Source organism: Centrocercus urophasianus, unplaced genomic scaffold (assembly GCF_019232065.1).
Source record: "Centrocercus urophasianus isolate 14NV4802_14NV808 unplaced genomic scaffold, USGS_Curo_1.0 seq_58, whole genome shotgun sequence".
Taxonomy (NCBI): Eukaryota; Metazoa; Chordata; class Aves; order Galliformes; family Phasianidae; genus Centrocercus; species Centrocercus urophasianus.
The window spans coordinates 732,503-750,604 of NW_024885177.1; the positions used below are offsets into that span (position 1 = coordinate 732,503).

The window sequence follows — 18,102 nt, forward strand, 5'->3', positions numbered from 1 at the left end:
TATCTACTGTATGACTTCATAACCGGAATCCAGCACACACAATAATTAGTGTGTGTATGATTACATAATTCCAATCTATTTTGGCAGAAGAATTTTACAATCCCATGCCAATTTCCAGTCATCAGTTTTACTACCAGTCCCTTAGCAGCTGGACCAGCTTAATGGTCCTCCTTGTTAGGAACAGCTAAAGTCTGCCCGTTCTTTGGGTTTTGTTTTAATGAGAAAAAAAAAACATCGTTTAGAAAGCACAGATATCAAACAGGAACAGAGAAAGCATTTCCAGGGCTTGACCTTCCCTTTAGCCCCTTACAGCTATAGAGTATCACAACATTTGAGAGGGAGGATAGAAATTTAATTAAGTTCTTACTCCTTTTTGATTCCTAAGGAGTGATTGAAGGTGTCTGACAAAAGGCTCAGGACACAAAAATCATCTTTTTGTCCATCAGTCAAATCCGGGGTGGTAGAACATGTTTTACCATGGGAACATGACTCAGAAGTATTGCCTCCTTTCTAGCTCAGCTCTATGCACCATTTGGGCCACTCATGAACCACCAGTGTGCCCTGCCCTGGGGCATGTTTGTTTAGGAAGTTATTCTGGTAATACCTGCCTTCTAAGTTTCATTACGTGAGTATGCGTTTTCAGACCCTGAAATGCAACTGTATGAACTAAAGAGGAAGAAATTGAAAGCTTCCTAATCAAACTTGCACCTTGAGTAGGCTTTTAGATGCTTAATTTGTCTGAAAAACAAAATGCAGACCTTTATGAAACTGCAGGCTTACCAGGTTTCAAAGAACAGTTCTACGGAGTACAACTGCTATATTTTAAAAAATCTGTTGATTTGCATGACTAAATATGAGGAGTACGTTCCTTCTTGTGCTATTTTCATTTGATAAAGGAAACCGTATCAAGTGCCTCCATCTCTGATGCAGAACCACCCCGTACACAAGAGGTAACACAAAACTGTTCCAGCTCAGACGTTGTTCACAAGGCTGCCTTCCCACAAATCCACCCAAATCACTCCATCCTCCGCTCTTCTCAGAGGTTCCTCTCATTTTAATCCTGAAACAAAAACTAAATCCGAAGTTTCCACGGAAAATATCGTAATTAAGATTTCTTTAACAGCTTGCATACAAGACAAATGCTCCTTTACCCAGCACTGCTGTCAAAAATGAGACGTTCCCTTATCAGAGTTCAGTTCACAAGATACAATAAGGGGAAAAAAATAAAACCCTGTAATGACAAAAACAAAGCAGTTTCAAGTTTCTTTAAAAAAGCCTAACCACCCCCTACCCTCTCTGTTCAGCTGCAGCAAGGTGAAAGGCTAAATGTGGACAGAATGGTAATATGTAAGCGGTTTCTAAGCTTTCTGGTGGGAATACTTAACAGCATAAGTATGTTTCCCCTGGAGACCTTCTCCACCATTTGGTCCAATTTCTTACTCCAAGAACTGAACCAATTCATGATGTAATGCTCTAGGGAAAACATTCCTCTCAAAAAAGAGTATCTTCCTAGGGAGAAGTTTGAAGAAAACATCTTAATATTGTTTAAACAGCTTTTGGCACAGTCATACTACTTGCACTGCATTCAATGCTGAAAGCAGAGAAAAGCACACTAAAAATATGGAAATGGAAAGTTTTAGGATTTAGTTTAAGACTTCTCTTCAACTACCAACTCAAGCGTCCAGCTCTTGCTGATCCTTAACGGAATGAGAAAAAAAGACATTTTCAGGAGCAGAGGTTTTCTTTGTAATAAAAGAGGAACAATTTGTAGCTTTGGCTATTCTGTGTGTTAGCGTGAAACCACATAATTAATTCTGTCTGTGGCCTTATCATTTGCTTTAACTCCTGTACAAGAGTGCAATCCCAAGGCACTTAACACCAAAGCTCTGGTTGTGCCTTAAACTTTTTGTGGCTCTACTCGGAGGCACTATGTTACAGGCACTGGAAGTTCCTAGAAGCAATGCTTCCATTTGCTATCTTGTGTATACACATATTCTCCATGCTACAACTGCATTGCTTCCCTTTTTGGACCATTGCTCTGCAAACCAACTTGTCACATTCCAAACCAGGGACAGCAGAGCGCTGTGAAACAGGAAAACTCAGCAAGGTACAACAGATGTCTATCTACTGTGAGAAGCAAGCAGCAGGAATGATGCAAGAGACCAAAGTACATTTAAGGTTTATATCCTCTAGCTTATATTATGCACTGCTCAGCATTAAGCTATATGTACCTTACGTCCTGGTTATATAAACCTCACAAAACTTTCCTTGCCAAACGTGCCATGAGTACTCACAATTTTTTTCTTGAGGGGAGCATGAAAGGACCTTTTTATTAATCATAAATTAATGTTAGTAACCACATAATTCCTTTTTCTCAATAGTACCTGTGAAGACACTGAGCATCTCCAAGTCATACTTCAAACAGGAATTCCAAAACTCTGTATTACTGACCTTCTGAGGATGGCACTGAGCACATTTGTTTGTCCAAATATTTCTATAAGGTTGGCAAATTATTTATGACAGAGCGAAGCACGACTTCAAAAGTATCTTCAGTATAACTCAGTTGCTGTAATGCTGATATTAGATTTCTATTTTTCATCCTGTCGCTACAATACTGGCAAATAAATGAAAAAAAAAAAAAAAACAAAGCAAGGAAACTGAGTAACACTTAATTCAAAACCAGCATAAAAATCAAACCCTGACCTCAGAAGGACCAAAAAGCCCAATCTTCTAATTCTGAGCTCATTTAATTTACTACATCATCAGGTCTTTCAAGGAACGACCACCATTTGTCCCAGCAAAATCTCTTCAGGTTTTGAGATACCTTGTTTGTATTTTCAATGATTTCACCATAATGATTTTGAAAGTGAGGGCCATTTATCTACTTAAAAACCTTTGGAGTTTTGTATTTCATTTGCACAAAGGGATTTTTGCTTGGAGGGTGGGATTGTGAAGAACAGAAGATTTGTTTGCAGGGCTGGCAGGGAGCTGTTGTCCAGGCATGGTGTCTGCTTTAATAGTTTATGCTTTCAGTTCTTCGTTGTTACAATACCTGAAGGCCTCTGGGCATAGGTGTCTAAATTTAAAATTATTGTTATTAATAATAAATACGGTTGCTCAAGCTGTAAAACACGTTGCACAACGTGAATTATCTCAGTAACACACAGCAAGGTCTTCACTGAACTGATTGGCAGTGCCAAAAACCAGCAGTAAGCCTCCTCCATAAAGAGGGTATTTAAACTAAACTTTAGTGGAGTTGGAAGCCAGTCCATAGCAGGTTTCTGTCAAGAGGTTTTACTGCTGGTTTGCTGGGTCTCATGTTTGTAGAATTTTCAGTTTCTTGGTAGACCCTAAACTTTTAAAGCCTTGAATCACAGCTATTTATCACCCATCAGGGAGCTACATAAAGCGTGTTTTCCTTCAGAATGACTATTTTCTTTTTTTTTTTTTCCTTTCTTAAACCCTCATTTAAAAAAAAAAAAAGAGACAAGAATATTTTTTAACATTTACAATATATCCCAACCAACAAGGATTCTAAAAAACTAAACAGTATGAACTGCAAAAATTAATGCCACCTGCAAGCTGTAAATATGTGTATTATTTAATTTTTTTCCAAGTATTTTCTTTGGCTGCTACATTCAGCTGAACAAGGCCTAAAAATTGTCAAACTGAATTCTTGTTTAAGAGTAGAGCTCTAACTACTGCCAGTTTGAGTGAAACACACATCCAGGTTTAGGGAATATGTTTTGTTTGTTTTGGCTGCAGCACAGGGTAGAACATTTTCCATCCCATCCGAATGCAGTCAAAAAGGTTTTGAAATATTGCACAATAAAAGCCATTCATTATATCTGTCTCCTCTCCCTTCCAAAAACAAAAATGGCTGACCAGTTCCAAATCTGTGCAGGGGGCAGGAAGATGGGAGTCAAGGGGTCACTGGAAATAACCCAAGACTAACACCAGGTTTTTCAGGTTTGAGTTAGGGAATATGTTCCATACCCTCATTCCCAGTGCACATAGGTTTTTCTTCTTCTCCCTGCAAAGCTTGGTTAAAGTAGTTAATTGCTCTGTTATGCACAATTTACAGGACTTAATTACAAAACTAATACATTAGCCTTTTTGTCTATAAGTTAAAGGCACAACTTCATCTTTTCCACAGGGACACAGCAGAGTGAGACCTCACCTTACTGCGAGTTAAAACTGTGATTTGCACTATTTACCTCCTGATCTTAGAAGGGTGCAATCTGAAGGAATTTTCAGCCACACACTGCAGTTGTTTTCCAAGTTATTTCCATTGTTTACATACCTGTTAGCTTGAAAATGAAATTTCTTCCACTGCCCACTCCTGTTCCTATGTGCTTAAGCTATACTTGGCATACCTCACTGGCTTTATTTTTTTCTTCTTCCTCTCTCCATCTCCTTCTATGTAGATCTACTTTGTTTGCTTCTTTGTGCGTAGGTCACCTCATCACTATTATTTCCCTGGTCTTAGTGAATTGTGAGTGCTAGAGGATGCAGAGCTGGAAAGAAAAGCTACAGCACGAAATTCTAAAGAACCACACAGTTATCACAATTAAATGACTATAAAATAGCAACATTTACATGCAGCACGGAGGCGTTTCAATATCCACTTTATCAAATTGGTCAGAAGCAAGGAGAGAAAAATAAACCAAAGCCACGAAGCTTTATTTACAATTATTTTAAAATACAGCTTATCAGTAAATCAGAAAAATGGCACAAGTTGTTCTCACTGTTTACTTTCTCTGCCTACAGTAACTACCAAGTTGAGAAAGTTGTTTTAATCCTGTTAAATCACACGTGAGAAAACTTGAAAATATAGTCTGCATTTTTGTAACTGATTCTTAAGTATGGCAAAATATTAGCATAAAATGATGACTGGGAAAGAATAATATAAAGACCCTGCTCTTTCACTTTAAAGTTTTCTGCAGGAAGGGTGGAACACCTCCCCTACAAGGACAAGCTGAGAGCTGGGGCTGCGCAGCATGGAGCAGAGAAGGCTCTGGGGAGAGCTGATAGCAGCCTTCCAGTATCCAAAAGGGCTGTGAGAACCAAGGGGGCAGACTAGCAGGGTCTGCAGTGACACAGCAAGGGCAGATGGTTTCAAACTACAAGAGAGGAGATTTAGAATGGATATGAGGAAGTTTTTAAAATAAGGGCAGTGAGGCATTGGCACAGGCTGCTCACAGAAGTGGTGGATGCCCCATCCCTGGGGACAGCCAAGGTCAGGGGATGGGCTCTGAGCACTGATGGAGCTGCAGGTGTCCCTGTGCACTGCAGGGGAGTTGGACTCGATGACCTTTAAGGGTCCTTTTTAACTCAAATGATTCTATGAAAACATGTGTATTACTGTTCTTTGCATTCTTGACTCACTAACATAATGCAAATTTAAGAAAAGACCATCCCAAGTGTGATGTACTTCTTGCTAGCTCCTGCATAGTCAGCTATCTACAAACACATGAAGACTGTGCTTCATAGGACAGAGTAAACAAAAGCAATATGATTACTTTTACTTATTAGTGACATCATAATTACATTGGACTGGCAAGATAATCAGCCTTTCTAGGACTCACCACTTGTTCTGTTAATCAGACCCGTGATCGATTCATGGCAATCAGCTGAACACAGTTCCCTGGCAGTGTCTACTCAGAGCTACTTGAAGCCATTTCATGTCTATGCAATGCAAAATGTAAGGTTGGTGAATACTTTGAAATACAAAATGGCCTTTTATAATAACCCTCTCTTCCTTTGGAAAAACAGGGAGAACAAATGAGAGCTGAAAGAGACTGTCCAACACCATAGATTTCTTTATAGTGCTGCAATAGCTGAAAACTAGAACTACACAGTTAAAACATCTTGCACACAGTATACCTACAATTAAATTGCTATATCCTTACTCAGAAATAAAGGCAAGAGACCAGCCTGGAAAGTACTTCTGCTCGCTGGATAAGGACTGCAAAGTTGTTGGTCCTTTAAAGATTAATGGTAACTCAGAACAGCACTGTTCACTCTGCGGTCCACACTTCTGTGTAACACCACAGCCATCAAATCATAGGTTCCACAATTGTTGGGGTCTGTAGAGATGGTTTGCCTCAGAAGAGCAAATCATGTGAGAGCTGAATGTTTAAAATACTAGAGGACCATCTCATTACCTCACTTGAAGGGCTCTTCCCTGATTCCCCAGTTAGTTCCCTTGCTACACAGCCCTCAAAGTCAGCAAATCTACTCCCTATTCCATGACAAATTCTGGCTCAGACCTTCATATTAGCCAGTCTCAATTCACTTTGTAACCCTAATCTCTAGCAATCAGCAAACACAGCCAGAAGGGACCTTGAGAGCCTGTCCAGGCCCCATCCTTACCCCAAGGAAGTATCGTATGTCATTTCAGACAGATATTTGTTTAAACTGTTCGTAAAAGCCTCCAGTGATAAAAAGATTCCACAGCTTCCCAAGGCAATCTACTATCTCTGGTGCTGGAGCTTCCTCTTGCTGCTTAACCAGATTTTTTTTTTCTTCCTAATTTAAAAACATTTATTGTACCATTTAGTAGTGACAAAGAACCAACCATTAACCTCCACCACACTTCTGCATAACTGAAGACTTGCCTCCTCTCAAGTCCCCTCCATATTAAACCCAGTTACTGTAACCTCTTATTTTCTGCAGGTTCCAACCTCACCTTCATGTGAAGCAAACTGCCATTGAGTACGTGGCATCCAACTCTTTATTGACCATGTTGTGCCAGGAGGCAAATCCCAGCTTTGTTTTTTTCTTACCCTGGCTCTTCTACTTCTGATTTTATTTACACTTCACATCTGAAGTGCACTTAACACATCCACCCAAGGAACCTCAGGGGAGAATACTCTTCCACTGCTGCTGTGAGTGATGCATAGGACAGCAGCACCACAAGAAGTGTGTTCTAGGCAGATTAAGCCCTCTAGTATCATCCATGCTAATTTACTGCCTCTCCCTTCAGGATATCTCAATGCTTGACCTGTTTAAGGCAGATCTTTAACCTGACATTCACAGCCTCAAAAGGTTTGCCTTGCTGCGTGATTTAACAGGTAGACCTTAAAATTTTTGCTGCAACTCTAGAGAGCAATGCTGTATTTTAAAGTGCTATATGATTTCCACATGTAAAGTCATATCTGAATACAGTGCCTAAGTGTTTCACTTCTCTGGTATTGACTAATTTCAGTGCTTAGTTTGTTATTTTGATTTTTCTGAACGTTAAATGGTAGCAGTTATTATTACTTAGTTCTGATGTCACACAGCATCTGTTCAAAGACTTCATACATTGCATTTTCAAAATAATTCAGCTATGACCACAAAACTCATGTCAGAGTGCCCTCTCCTGGTAAGCCAAAATCCTGTTATCACAGCAAAGCAGCCCAAGTAACCGTGGCCATCTCTATTCCAAGCCTAAAAATTGCACTGTGACACAAATACAAAGCCCAAAATAAAACATCAGGGAGTCTGTTTTGACAACTTCAGTAATGTCTCTATACAAGTACAAGATGAACAGCATTTAATTAGTGAAGTTTCTTTCACGTTGCTTTAGGACTTCGTGTCTCAGGAAAAGCTGATGATGTCTGTAGAGAAAAGTAAAACATGCATAAAAATGAAACTGTTCTGTTTGCTTTCCAGCTTTATAGAAGCAGCCAAGTTCATGAAATATTTTATTCCATCTCAATAATGGTAAAAACAAGGTCACAGAAGAGACCATTTTCAGCAGGAAGCTCTATTTACTGAAAGGTGACACAGGTATTTCACTGGGGCTGACAGAACAGAATGAGAAATGAAAGCAACACCAACTATTTAAACAGGACCTGCAGTTACCATTTCTTATTTTTACACTGCTCAAACCAGAAGTACTGAAACAATAAGATGACAGGTCAGCTGAGTATTATGCAGTGTATGCACAGCACACACACAGGATTTTAAGGGCCCAGAAATGAAAAATCAGTTCTAAGTTACTCAGAATATTAATAAGGAAATAACAAGTAACAATTTAAGTGAAATAGAGAATTAGTATCTTATTTCTAGTCAAACTCACAAAAAGAACATAAGAATCTAATACTGACCTTCACTTAAGAAAATGAGAGGCAGCTGAAACCTCACTACGTGGTAATGCTATTTTGAAGAGGTATGTTCATTTCTTCAGAGTATTCTTGGCTACTGCTGTCTCTCCTATATACAGAATTTGTTATGCTCCTTTTCCTGGTTTGAAACCAAGTTCTTGTTTCTTGAGGTGTGGATACACAAATGCTTTTCCTCCTCCTTCTGCAAGGACCACCAGCAACATGAACAGATTCACTGTTCTCCTTTCCTGATGCTGCAAACTGGATGTGATTTTCTTCTTGATGGTGAGTATTCTCAGATTCTGTCAGGACAGATGTGCTTTTTCTTCTCCTGGTTTTACAGGCAGGAGCTAGCAGAGAAGGGTTCTGCAGAATCTCACTGGTTACTTCAATCCATGCAAGTCCTTCAATTTCTGCATCTTTCTGTAGTCTCATGCTGCGTCTCACCCGACTTGTTTCACTGCTCATACTTGACTTTCTTCTCAAGGGCTTTTTTAAGGAGTTACTTTTTAGCTGTGGAGCAGATAAAACTTCTTCAACATCAAAAGAAAACTGAAGGTCCTCTCCAGCCATTTCAAAATGAGACTTTTCAGTAGGAGGAATATTCACAGTACTGCTACTTCTTCTTCTTGGTGGCCTACCTCTTGAAGACCTTTTAGGTGGACACTCAGTTCTTTGGAGAGTCTCATGTACATCAGTGTCCTCTTGGTTTGGAAATTCTAGCTCTGACAGCCACTCTTCCTTCTTTGGGAAATCTCCCTGTAATTTCTCATGTTCTATCAAGAAATCACTTTCTGTTTTCCCTTTTAAACATGCCGTCTCTTCAGCTTGCTGGAAATATGTATTGAGAACATCATTTGTGTCTGGCACATTTGGAAACTGCAAAGAAAAAAAATTAGAGGCAAAAATAATCCATACAAAATGTGTTTCAAACAGCTGATAATTAAACGGGCGCTCTAGATTTCCTCACTAAGTTGAGTCATTCTCAAAAATAAAAGCTAAACAACTTAAAAAAAAAAAAAATCCAAATTCATGGAACCCCACACGTTGGAAAGAACCTGCTCCAAAGAGGAGTGCAGTTTATGCTGCTTGAGGCCTGTTCAGCCAAGCTCAGAATGACTCCTTGCAAGGATGCAGATTCCATGATCTCTCCAGGCATCCTCTTTCACTGTTTGACCATTAACAGCTAATTATTATTATTATTTTTTTTTAATATAACAAAACCAAGCACAAGACTTACTTTCTAGCACTAACATTAAGTAGATCAGAAACAGACTTCAGATCACCTGAAACACTGTATTGCTGGGGCTGCCTTCTTCCACAGCACCCAGTTCCTCAGAGCTTGGATACACATGAATAACAGGGATGATTTTCTCTCTCAGTCTTTCAGTCACTTGCTCCTGTTGAACATCATTATGAACATCCCTGGGTATGGAAAGATCTAAAAATACAAGGAATGATACATGGTTACTTGGCTCCAGCTGTGAGTGCACGATTTCTGAAGTATTACAATAAAAAGTTTCTAGTATTTTACCACATAGAAGGCTACTAAATAAGCATTCCACATAAACAGCATTAAAAAAAGCTCCCCAGAAAGCTACTGCACATCATGTTCCTATTTGTCAGTATCCAGTGAAAGTACAGAATCTTTTTTTGTGGTGATCTTTTCACTGGAGCCCTGGAAGAGTTAAATTTATGCAGCTGGAGACTAATAATCTATTAGATGCTTTGGACTCTGCTTTATTTATTTCCACTTCATTTTACTCCAGAAGCCATTAAAAGTGAAAAATGCATACTGGGCTCTTTATCTGTGCACAGAACTGTTTTGTAAATAGCTATGGAATAAAAGCAAAGGAATGACTAAGGCAAAATAAGACTAAAGAATACATCACCTGGAAAATGTGCAATTGTCTTTGGTGAATTTGGAGATGAGGAAGAAGAGAAAACTTCTGGAATCTCAAGGATAGGACTCAGAAGAGGTTTCTTTGAAGCCATTTCTCTTTCCCCATATAAAGATTTCTTCACTTTTCTCTTTCTTCTTTTCCCAAAGGTTGTGCGTTTTGTTTTCTGAAGAGATCAAGAGGACCACAATGCAAATATAAGGATCCTTTTGGAAAACACCACAAAGTAATTTGCACCACTACTGCATTTTATGGAAAATAATTATCTCCCTACAAATTATGCCCTGCTTGTTCTGCTCTCTTCATATTAATCTGAAAACTACAATATAAAGAATTATTTCTCCAATGAGATCTGATTTTTGACTTCACCAAATTAAGAAATCAAGGAGTTTTTCAGATCAAAACTTTCTATTTCCAGTTTTATTTGCTCTCCTTTCCAACACACAAAAGGCTCAAATACTTCAGAGGCCTCACACCTTTGTAACTCTTAAAGCAAACTGGAACACAACTGGGCAAGTTCAAAGAATTATCAGCTGTGTGCAGTTGACAAGAGAACCACAAGCTGAAGTCTCAAAAGTTCTGAAGTGCCTTCTTTAACCTACAAGCACTGAAAGCCTGCCAGTCAGCCCAAACAATACGGGGTGATGGTAAGTCAAGGAAAACAAGAGACAGACATGGTGAGGAAAGTATTGGCAGCAACAGGAAACAAAAACATCCTTTAGAAAATCTCTAACATAAACATCAAAATAACCACGGAAAACATACAAGAAAGAAGACTGCTTGTGTGAGATGTTGGGACAGAGAAATAAAGGCAGCATTCACCAATGTCACTGGGCTGTCACTTACTTGCTTCTTTTTGGCAGCAGAGGCAGTCACACTCTTTGGTCTTTGCAGTTCATTCTTCCTTGGATTTTTAACGTCTTTAGCATTCTTAGTGCTGGTTGTTCTGGAGATGCTACAGTCAGTGCCCTCGGAAATGGTGCTGTACTGTTGAAGAGTAGGAATTTGAAGTTATTGGGGTGAATTAAGTGCATGCTTATTTTCTCAAGAAAGGAACACCGTGCAACAGCCCTAAGAAGCCCTCTGTGACTACGTGTCAGTGACCGAAGCCCTTGATCCCATGACAGCCTATGGATATCTCTCTTCCAACTTTGCCAACTCTTTGGAAAAGTTCCTGCAACAGTTAACAGAAATAGTAAACTTAAGCATCAGATTGTAATCCAAGCTGTTTCTAATAACTGAAAATCCACTTCCTGTCAAAAATGAGATTTCCTTTGCTGCACCAAGTGGAGATATTTCCATCTACCTGGGTATCTATAATTCTCATATCTGAGGATGCAAAAGCTCTGATGTACTTCAACAGATATGCAAAAATATCCTTGTTGGAAGAAGTAGAGAAAACAAAACCCCACCACTGAAGAACCTCACCTTCCTTTTAGTAGAGGAGCGAGTCGTTTTCATGTCTGATTTGTCAGTTTCTGCTTCTATACATTAAGAAAATAAGAATATTGGTTCAGATCAACAGAATTCAATCATATTTTGAGAAAATTATTCACACCATTTTAACACTATGCACAGCATGTTTAGATCTTAGCCTTGAGTAAGATTTTGTGCACAAAAAGTTATCAAACATGGCGAGATTAAAAAAAAACCAACTTGTTTTACGAAGTAGATCAGAACAGAACAAAATAATACTCAGTAACAAAATAATTAACACCGAGTTTTCTTTGAGACACAAAATTACAAATATCCTCCTCTATTTTCTTACAGCTTTGCTCACTATTTTAAAACCATCAGTACCACAATATCATAAATCCAGATAGTAAGCCCAGTTATTTGAAGCAGTAAGCCTGATTAGATCGGCCTCTTGTGTGGAAAAACACAAGCTCAAATAATGTCCAGTTAATCTAAACACTAGGCAAACTCTGGTAGCTACTGCAATGACCTTTACAGGAAAGGAAGAGCATTTAACTTCAGGCACAATATATCCCATGTAGAGCAAACAAACAAAAAAAACCAATACAATCGTGTCATCTCTCAGTTTTCAGGTACAGAAAGATGTAGCGTCTAATGACAAAAATACGACTCAAGGTTACCTTCTGTATTTTCAACAGGTAAGAGCTTTTCTGAAACAACAGAGCCCTCCTGCACCTCCTGAGGAGGCTCAATACATTCCTGTAAGATAAAGGAAAAAAGGTAATATGTTGAACCCTTAAAGAGCTGTGAGAAGCTGTGAGAACTGTTGTGCAGTTGTAAAGAAAACGAAAGCTTACATCACTGCAATCGAAGTTTGGCTGAGTTAATGGCTCCTCTGGGAGCCCTGCCCTCGTGCAAGGGCTGCCACGTGCTGACCCCGAGCGGCAGACCGGCGTCGATCCTTTGCGCAATGGAGTATTTGCAGGCAAAGTTTTATCAAATATTTCTGGGCTGAGATCTTCTCCAAAAGTCACTTTTTTCTTCTTCGCCCTTCTGGGGCTGCACTGTTCAGTTCTCTCCACTGCAATAAAATACAGCGACTGCTTAGCAGGCTTAAAGCAGAGCTTTCACAGAACAGAGACTTTTCAAGGCCTTTTTACAGGTCTTAACATTCCCTTTAATAATCACCACCAACCAAACAGCAAAATATTGCCCTTAGACATCAATTCTACAGGAACTTTTAGTTTAGCATTACTATAATATCAAGAAATGACGAAAAAAGAAAATAGAAGTCTAGAATACACCAGCTATCTCTCAAGTTGTATCTGGTAACTAAAATCTCATGAATAACAGGATTTTTTGCAATATTGGTATCAATATCACTATTTTTTATATTAAATATTTTCTGAAGTGTATTTTTTTTCCCTTGGTAACTTCATTTTCTACTTCACACCATACGTTACCACTTATGAGCTACTTCAGTGGTGGTTAATCCATAATGCCCTTCAGATCTTGCAAATCTTCCAATTTACAGAACAACAATGGAAGAAAAAAAGAAAAACAAAAAAAAAAACCTGAATCAAACCTGTTTGCAGCGCCTCACAGATGTGATCACAGAGTGTAAAAGATTCACCTCCTCCTCTGTGAGCAGCATTGTTTGAACATTCCTATCAAATGTGATAAAAGAACCTATTAAGTACCATTTAAGGACTGTCCTTTCTCATATCAAAAGCGGCAATAACTCCCTCTGAAGGCAAACTTTATAATCAGCATAAGAAGAAAGCTTCAAACCGACCACAATACAGAGAACCACTGATAACCATCTCCAGTGCATACAAATAGTCAGGAAGCATCTTAAAACACGAATCAATCCCACTGTGATGTGATTTAATTAACCAACCTTCACACACTCCATCAGTTGCTTCACTGGTGTTTTCTTCAGCACAGACCGCAGCTGGGAGCCGCTCGCCGTGGATTCCGTTAACGAAGCAGCCCTCGTTTGGAGCGGTGTGACAGGCGGCTCGCTTCCATCATATATCCCCACAGCCAGCTCTTCTGCAAAGTTAACCTTTTTCCTGCTCTGATCTGATATGACATTACTTCTGATTTCTTTACTGATACGGGCAGGACTGAAATCTTTAAAGCAAGTACATAAGAAAATTAAAGACTGAAGTAAAACTGAGAAGCCTTCAGCATTAGCTGTATGAAAAGCAGTGTACACCCTTCCACAGTGGCTGTCAACTACATTCAGTGTCTCAAGAAAAATCCATTCTCTGAATTTTTGCTGCTGTTGTGCCATATTTACATTCACATTTTGAGCAATTTATGAAATAAAAATGTGAAAATTGAGCATTACATGAAGATTTCTGGGGAGGATTTCTCTGCCTAGGAGTCTCTCACTCCCCTCTGCTTCACAAACACAAAATGCTCAACTGTATTTTTTCCTTAAGAACGGCCCAAACAACAAAATTAAGGGCTGAATGGACTGCAATATGAAGTAATTTTTTTCCCTGTCATTATATGTTCCGTTAGCTTTTATCTCAAACTTATTTCAGGTTTCTGCTGCATTAAAAGTTGTAGCCAAGATGATGAGCATGGAGCGAGTGCTTGTCAAACATCTCTTTAGATACATTCTAATTGTTTTTCTTTCTTTAATAAGAATATAACAAGATAGTAATAGTGATGAATCCTCTTACCACGGCTTGTTTCTAAGATATCTCTAATTAGAACAGCCTCCGAATACTCGATAGGACCGCCTTGCTTATAAGTCTGTTCCTAGAGAAGTTACAAGAACAGAAAGATGATACAAATAAGCACACATATGATAAGGCAGAGGTCAAACTGATCTGCTGAGTTTTGTGCAGCTCTTCACAAAACTGACATTTCTGACATCTGTGTTTGACAAATGTGTGAATTCAACGTGCCACACAGAGACACAGCTGTGGACTCACAAGGAATTTACACATATTGAAATTTTACTAATAGCATAACATGAGCCTTCTTTGTAATTATCAGAATAACCTTGCTGCTTACAGCATTCCCACCATCCATAACACAGCATCTAACCAGATTTTGCTTCCCTTCACAAAGCAAATTCTTCCAAGGGAGATTTGCTGTGCAGTTTACTTTCTTTGCCCACACGTGGATAAATACCTTTGAAAGAGCAGCCGGTTCAGTGACATCGGGCTGTAAAGACAAGATGGTGCATAACCTCCTACCAGACTTATTGCTATTGCTCAAGTTTTCTTTCAAATTTTCTTTGAAATCAGCTCCATTGCAGTCAGACATGAAAGCTTCACTCTTCTGATCCAGACTGTGTTCTTTTGTGACAGGTGCTTTGTTCTGAGCTACTGTGATTAAAAATAAACCAATTTCAGATTATTCTGTTCATGCTATTTTTGTGTTTCTTCACACACGCACAAAAGATTAAAGAAGGTATTTTTTGAATTAGTAAAAAAAAAAAAATAAAAAAAACATGAAATTTTTACTTCTACTTTGAAAATAACATTAGCAAATCTTCAATAAATAAAAAAGTTCTATAAATGCTATCAAGACCAGCATAGAATCACAGCAGTACAGCCTTCTCACAGTTGCCACAGCGTTGCCCTGACTTGCTTTTGCAATATGTACTTTTTAAATTAGGAAATAAGGAAATTCACAGTAATGGAACCCAATTTCTAAATGTACCTAAAAGCTGTTGAACAGAAGATTTCACATCACATTGAAGACAGGTAAGAGTTACAATCAAGAAAACCTCAAGCCAAGCAAGAACTCCCAAACCATCATCAGCTCTCACAAAAGAAAACATTTTCAGTGTCGTTTCATATTTATTGGCTGAAAGGAAGCCCTAACATTTAAATCAATGAACTTACAGCAGCCATCTTCCCGAAGAGCAGCAGATACTTGTGAGAGTCCAGAGAAACCCGTCTTCCCTTCAGCCTCTTGAACTGACTTAAAAGTTCTTTGAAAGATATCCATTTTGCTCCTCAGTGACCTGGCAGACTGACAAGGACTAGCCTGCTAAAAGAAAAATCAGTGTCAGCAGACACTTTTTCCAAGATGACAAGCAATTTTTTCAGTTCTTATTCATACCTTTGGCATAAAGCACACTCAGGGAAGAAGCAAGTATTTTATCTCAGTGCTGCTTTACTCATATGGTCAAAAAAGGAACAGCATCAAGAAATTTGTTGTTCTCTTTTCTAATCTGTCCCCTAAGGCCATTTCCAGAATTTATTTACTGTGAGTCTGTGTTGGTTTGAATTAAAAACAAGTCTGACTTCAAATTAAACAAAAAAAGAAAAAAGAAACATCACTGACGTTAGTATTTACTTAAACCTGAACCGTCCAAGTTTAATTTGCCAGATATTTAAGTGCGGTGAATGCAGACAAATGAAGGTTATGGTAAGTGAAAATAGACAAAAAAGATTCCAGACTCTACAGAAACAAAACCAGCATCAAATTCCTATTTTAAAATAAGGTGTCCAAGGAAAATGAACAAAATAAGGCCACAGTTATTTCTTCTACTGATCCCTTCCTTGGATTTTATTTTCTTTCTGCCAGCAGGTGTTAAATTGGAAGACTTGCATATTGATCCCTAGGGGAATTAAAATGATGCATTAGACACTTGAGAACGACCCTCACCTGTGCAAAATCTTCTTTTTGCCTGTTGCTTTTCTGCTGAGCAAGATATTGAATGAGGCTATTGTTTTCTGGAGACCCTCGGGCTCCAATGGCTGATCTTCGTCTCAGCTTTAGTGCAGCTGGAGACTTAGCTGAAACAGAGGCAGGAGGGAAAAAAATACAGTGAAGATGCACAGCAGAACATTGTTTTAATGTTGGGGTTTTTTTTAAAGAGTGTTTTATGTTTATTTATGGAAACAACCTTATTTAGCTGCTTGGCTCAGAAAACAGTTAGAGAATCACAGAATCACCAAGGGTGGAAAAGATTGACAAGATCATCCAGTCAAGCCCTTCTCTTTCATGTTGTTCTTCAATCAAGTCCCTGAAAACAGATTCTAAAACTGCGTACAACAGAAAAATAAGACCTGGGCCTCTGTTTTTCCAGGTAAGAAAATAAGAAAGAATAAAAAGCAACCATACCGTATACCAATAGAGAAACTGAAGTGGTTTTTTTTTTGTTTTTCAATTGCGAATTTAGAAACACAAACAGTACTTGCAGGGCTCACCTGACTACTCCCATATTAAACTCACTGACAGCTGATCACCAGAACAGAAGAAAAGTAAAACAGAATTAGAGCAAATAGGGAATGAAGTCGAATTCCTACCCTTGGACTTACTCTAACTCAGCTGGTCACCATGAACCTGACTGAACTCGGAAGCTTTTGATAAGGGATTGGGCTGGACGGTCCTCAGAGAACAACAGACAGCACTGATCACTCCAGCCTTGCCTTACCTGTAGATCCATTAACAAAGCTTTCTGGAGTAATCCCAAAATCAGCAGTTGTTACAGTTGCAAAATCAACACTTATCCTCCTCTGTTTCTCTGATAATCCACGGTATGATTTTTCTTCTGCTTTGACTCTTGCAGGCGTCGAGTAGCACTCATCTCCCAGAGGCACGGGTCTACCTGAAACATTCTCCTTGCTGCTCAGTGGCCAGGCAGCTTCACCAACCACAGCCCTTCTTGGAGTATCAGAGGGGCATTCTGTGCCCTGATGGCTCTCAGCATCCCCTGCATCGAGGTGGGATCCCCGCTCTCTCCCATTGCTTACATTCTCTTTCTCAGATGCCATTTAGGCTTTGGGCTCAGTCACTTTGCAAAGCTTCCGCTCTTCTGACTGGGATCTCTTCCTTCACTGCAGGATTTCTGCTCTCATTGCTGTCAGCTTCCAGCACAGCATCTATCACCTTTGACCACAACGAGTCTTAAGCCTAAAAAACCGCCGACTTGCTCTTTGTTCTCCTACAAAGGCAGCTCCCTGTCAAAAAGGACAAGAAGTTTTAAGCTATTTGATAAGGAAAAGAGTCCTCCGACGATGTGAAATGACTGCAGAGCCAGGAATTCCCCGACGGGGGAACAGGGAAAGCCTTCAGCCCAGAGCACACAGAAACGGCCAAGGAAACAGGGCCGTGCTTTACTTCAAACGTATAAATCCCGCGTTTAAACACGCGTTTTAAACGCAATCACATCGCAATTTACAACAAGTACGAGCAGTTCAAAGGGGAGGGGAAGCTGTTTAGGACGCTCACATATTTCGCATTCGGTTTCTCAGATTTTAAAGCTCAGGGAAACGGGCCGGGAGCTTTCGTTTCCACAGCAGCCCACGCGGCGACGCGTTCGGTTCCACGAGCAGACAAGGCAGCGCAGGGCGGAGCGGCAACACGGGGCATTTTATTCCCGCACCCCTCAGAGCTTCCCGCTCCCCTCACCACAGCCCCCGCTCCCCTCAGCCGCCCTCAGCCGCCCTCAGCTGCCCTCCGCCCCTTCAGCCGCTCGCGCCTCTCGCGTTCAAAGCGCGGCGGCTCACTGACCGTTACTCTCGCGCCGCGGTGCCATTTTGAAAGCAACGGTCAGCGCCGCGAGCCGCATCCGCGTGACAGCGCGCACCAATCGCGGGCAGCGCTCGGCTTCAAGGACCCAACTCCTCCTTTGACTGGCTGTTAGCAGCGCTGTCCCCGCCCTCCAACCCGCCTACCCATCGTTTCCCCGCCCCTCTGGTGGGACGCGTTTC

At 39.9% G+C, this 18,102-nt stretch overlaps 1 protein-coding gene across 2 annotated transcripts; it reads right to left on the reverse strand.

Moving 5' to 3' along the window:
* Positions 1-5,287: 5,287 nt before the first annotated feature.
* On the reverse strand, positions 5,288-17,941 carry CDCA2 (cell division cycle associated 2). Of its 2 annotated transcripts, none has more exons than XM_042836146.1 (16): positions 17,903-17,941; positions 16,824-17,349; positions 16,052-16,182; positions 15,283-15,427; positions 14,564-14,760; positions 14,107-14,185; positions 13,311-13,546; positions 12,996-13,077; positions 12,268-12,491; positions 12,091-12,169; positions 11,423-11,478; positions 10,841-10,981; positions 9,986-10,160; positions 9,380-9,534; positions 8,097-8,972; positions 5,288-7,604 (listed from the first exon to the last, which is right to left on the reverse strand). In XM_042836146.1, exons 2-15 carry the CDS (start codon positions 17,161-17,163, stop codon positions 8,133-8,135), a joined length of 2,880 nt encoding a protein of 959 aa, XP_042692080.1. In that variant the 5' UTR covers positions 17,164-17,349; positions 17,903-17,941; the 3' UTR covers positions 5,288-7,604; positions 8,097-8,132. The 2 variants fall into 2 exon arrangements, with proteins under 2 accessions (XP_042692080.1, XP_042692079.1); XM_042836145.1 differs by having other exon boundaries at positions 15,283-15,430.
* Positions 17,942-18,102: the final 161 nt, after the last annotated feature.

Bases quoted from the DNA above. Each gene is read 5' to 3' on its own strand.
- CDCA2 (XM_042836145.1), bottom strand. From the start codon at position 17,163: ATGGCATCTGAGAAAGAGAATGTAAGCAATGGGAGAGAGCGGGGATCC. The intron at 13,547-14,106 runs GTAAGAGGATTC...CTTGCTTTAAAG, and splicing joins TATCTTAGAAACAAGCCGTG to ATTTCAGTCCTGCCCGTATC. The intron at 13,078-13,310 runs GTTGGTTAATTA...CACATTTGATAG, and splicing joins AACTGATGGAGTGTGTGAAG to GAATGTTCAAACAATGCTGC.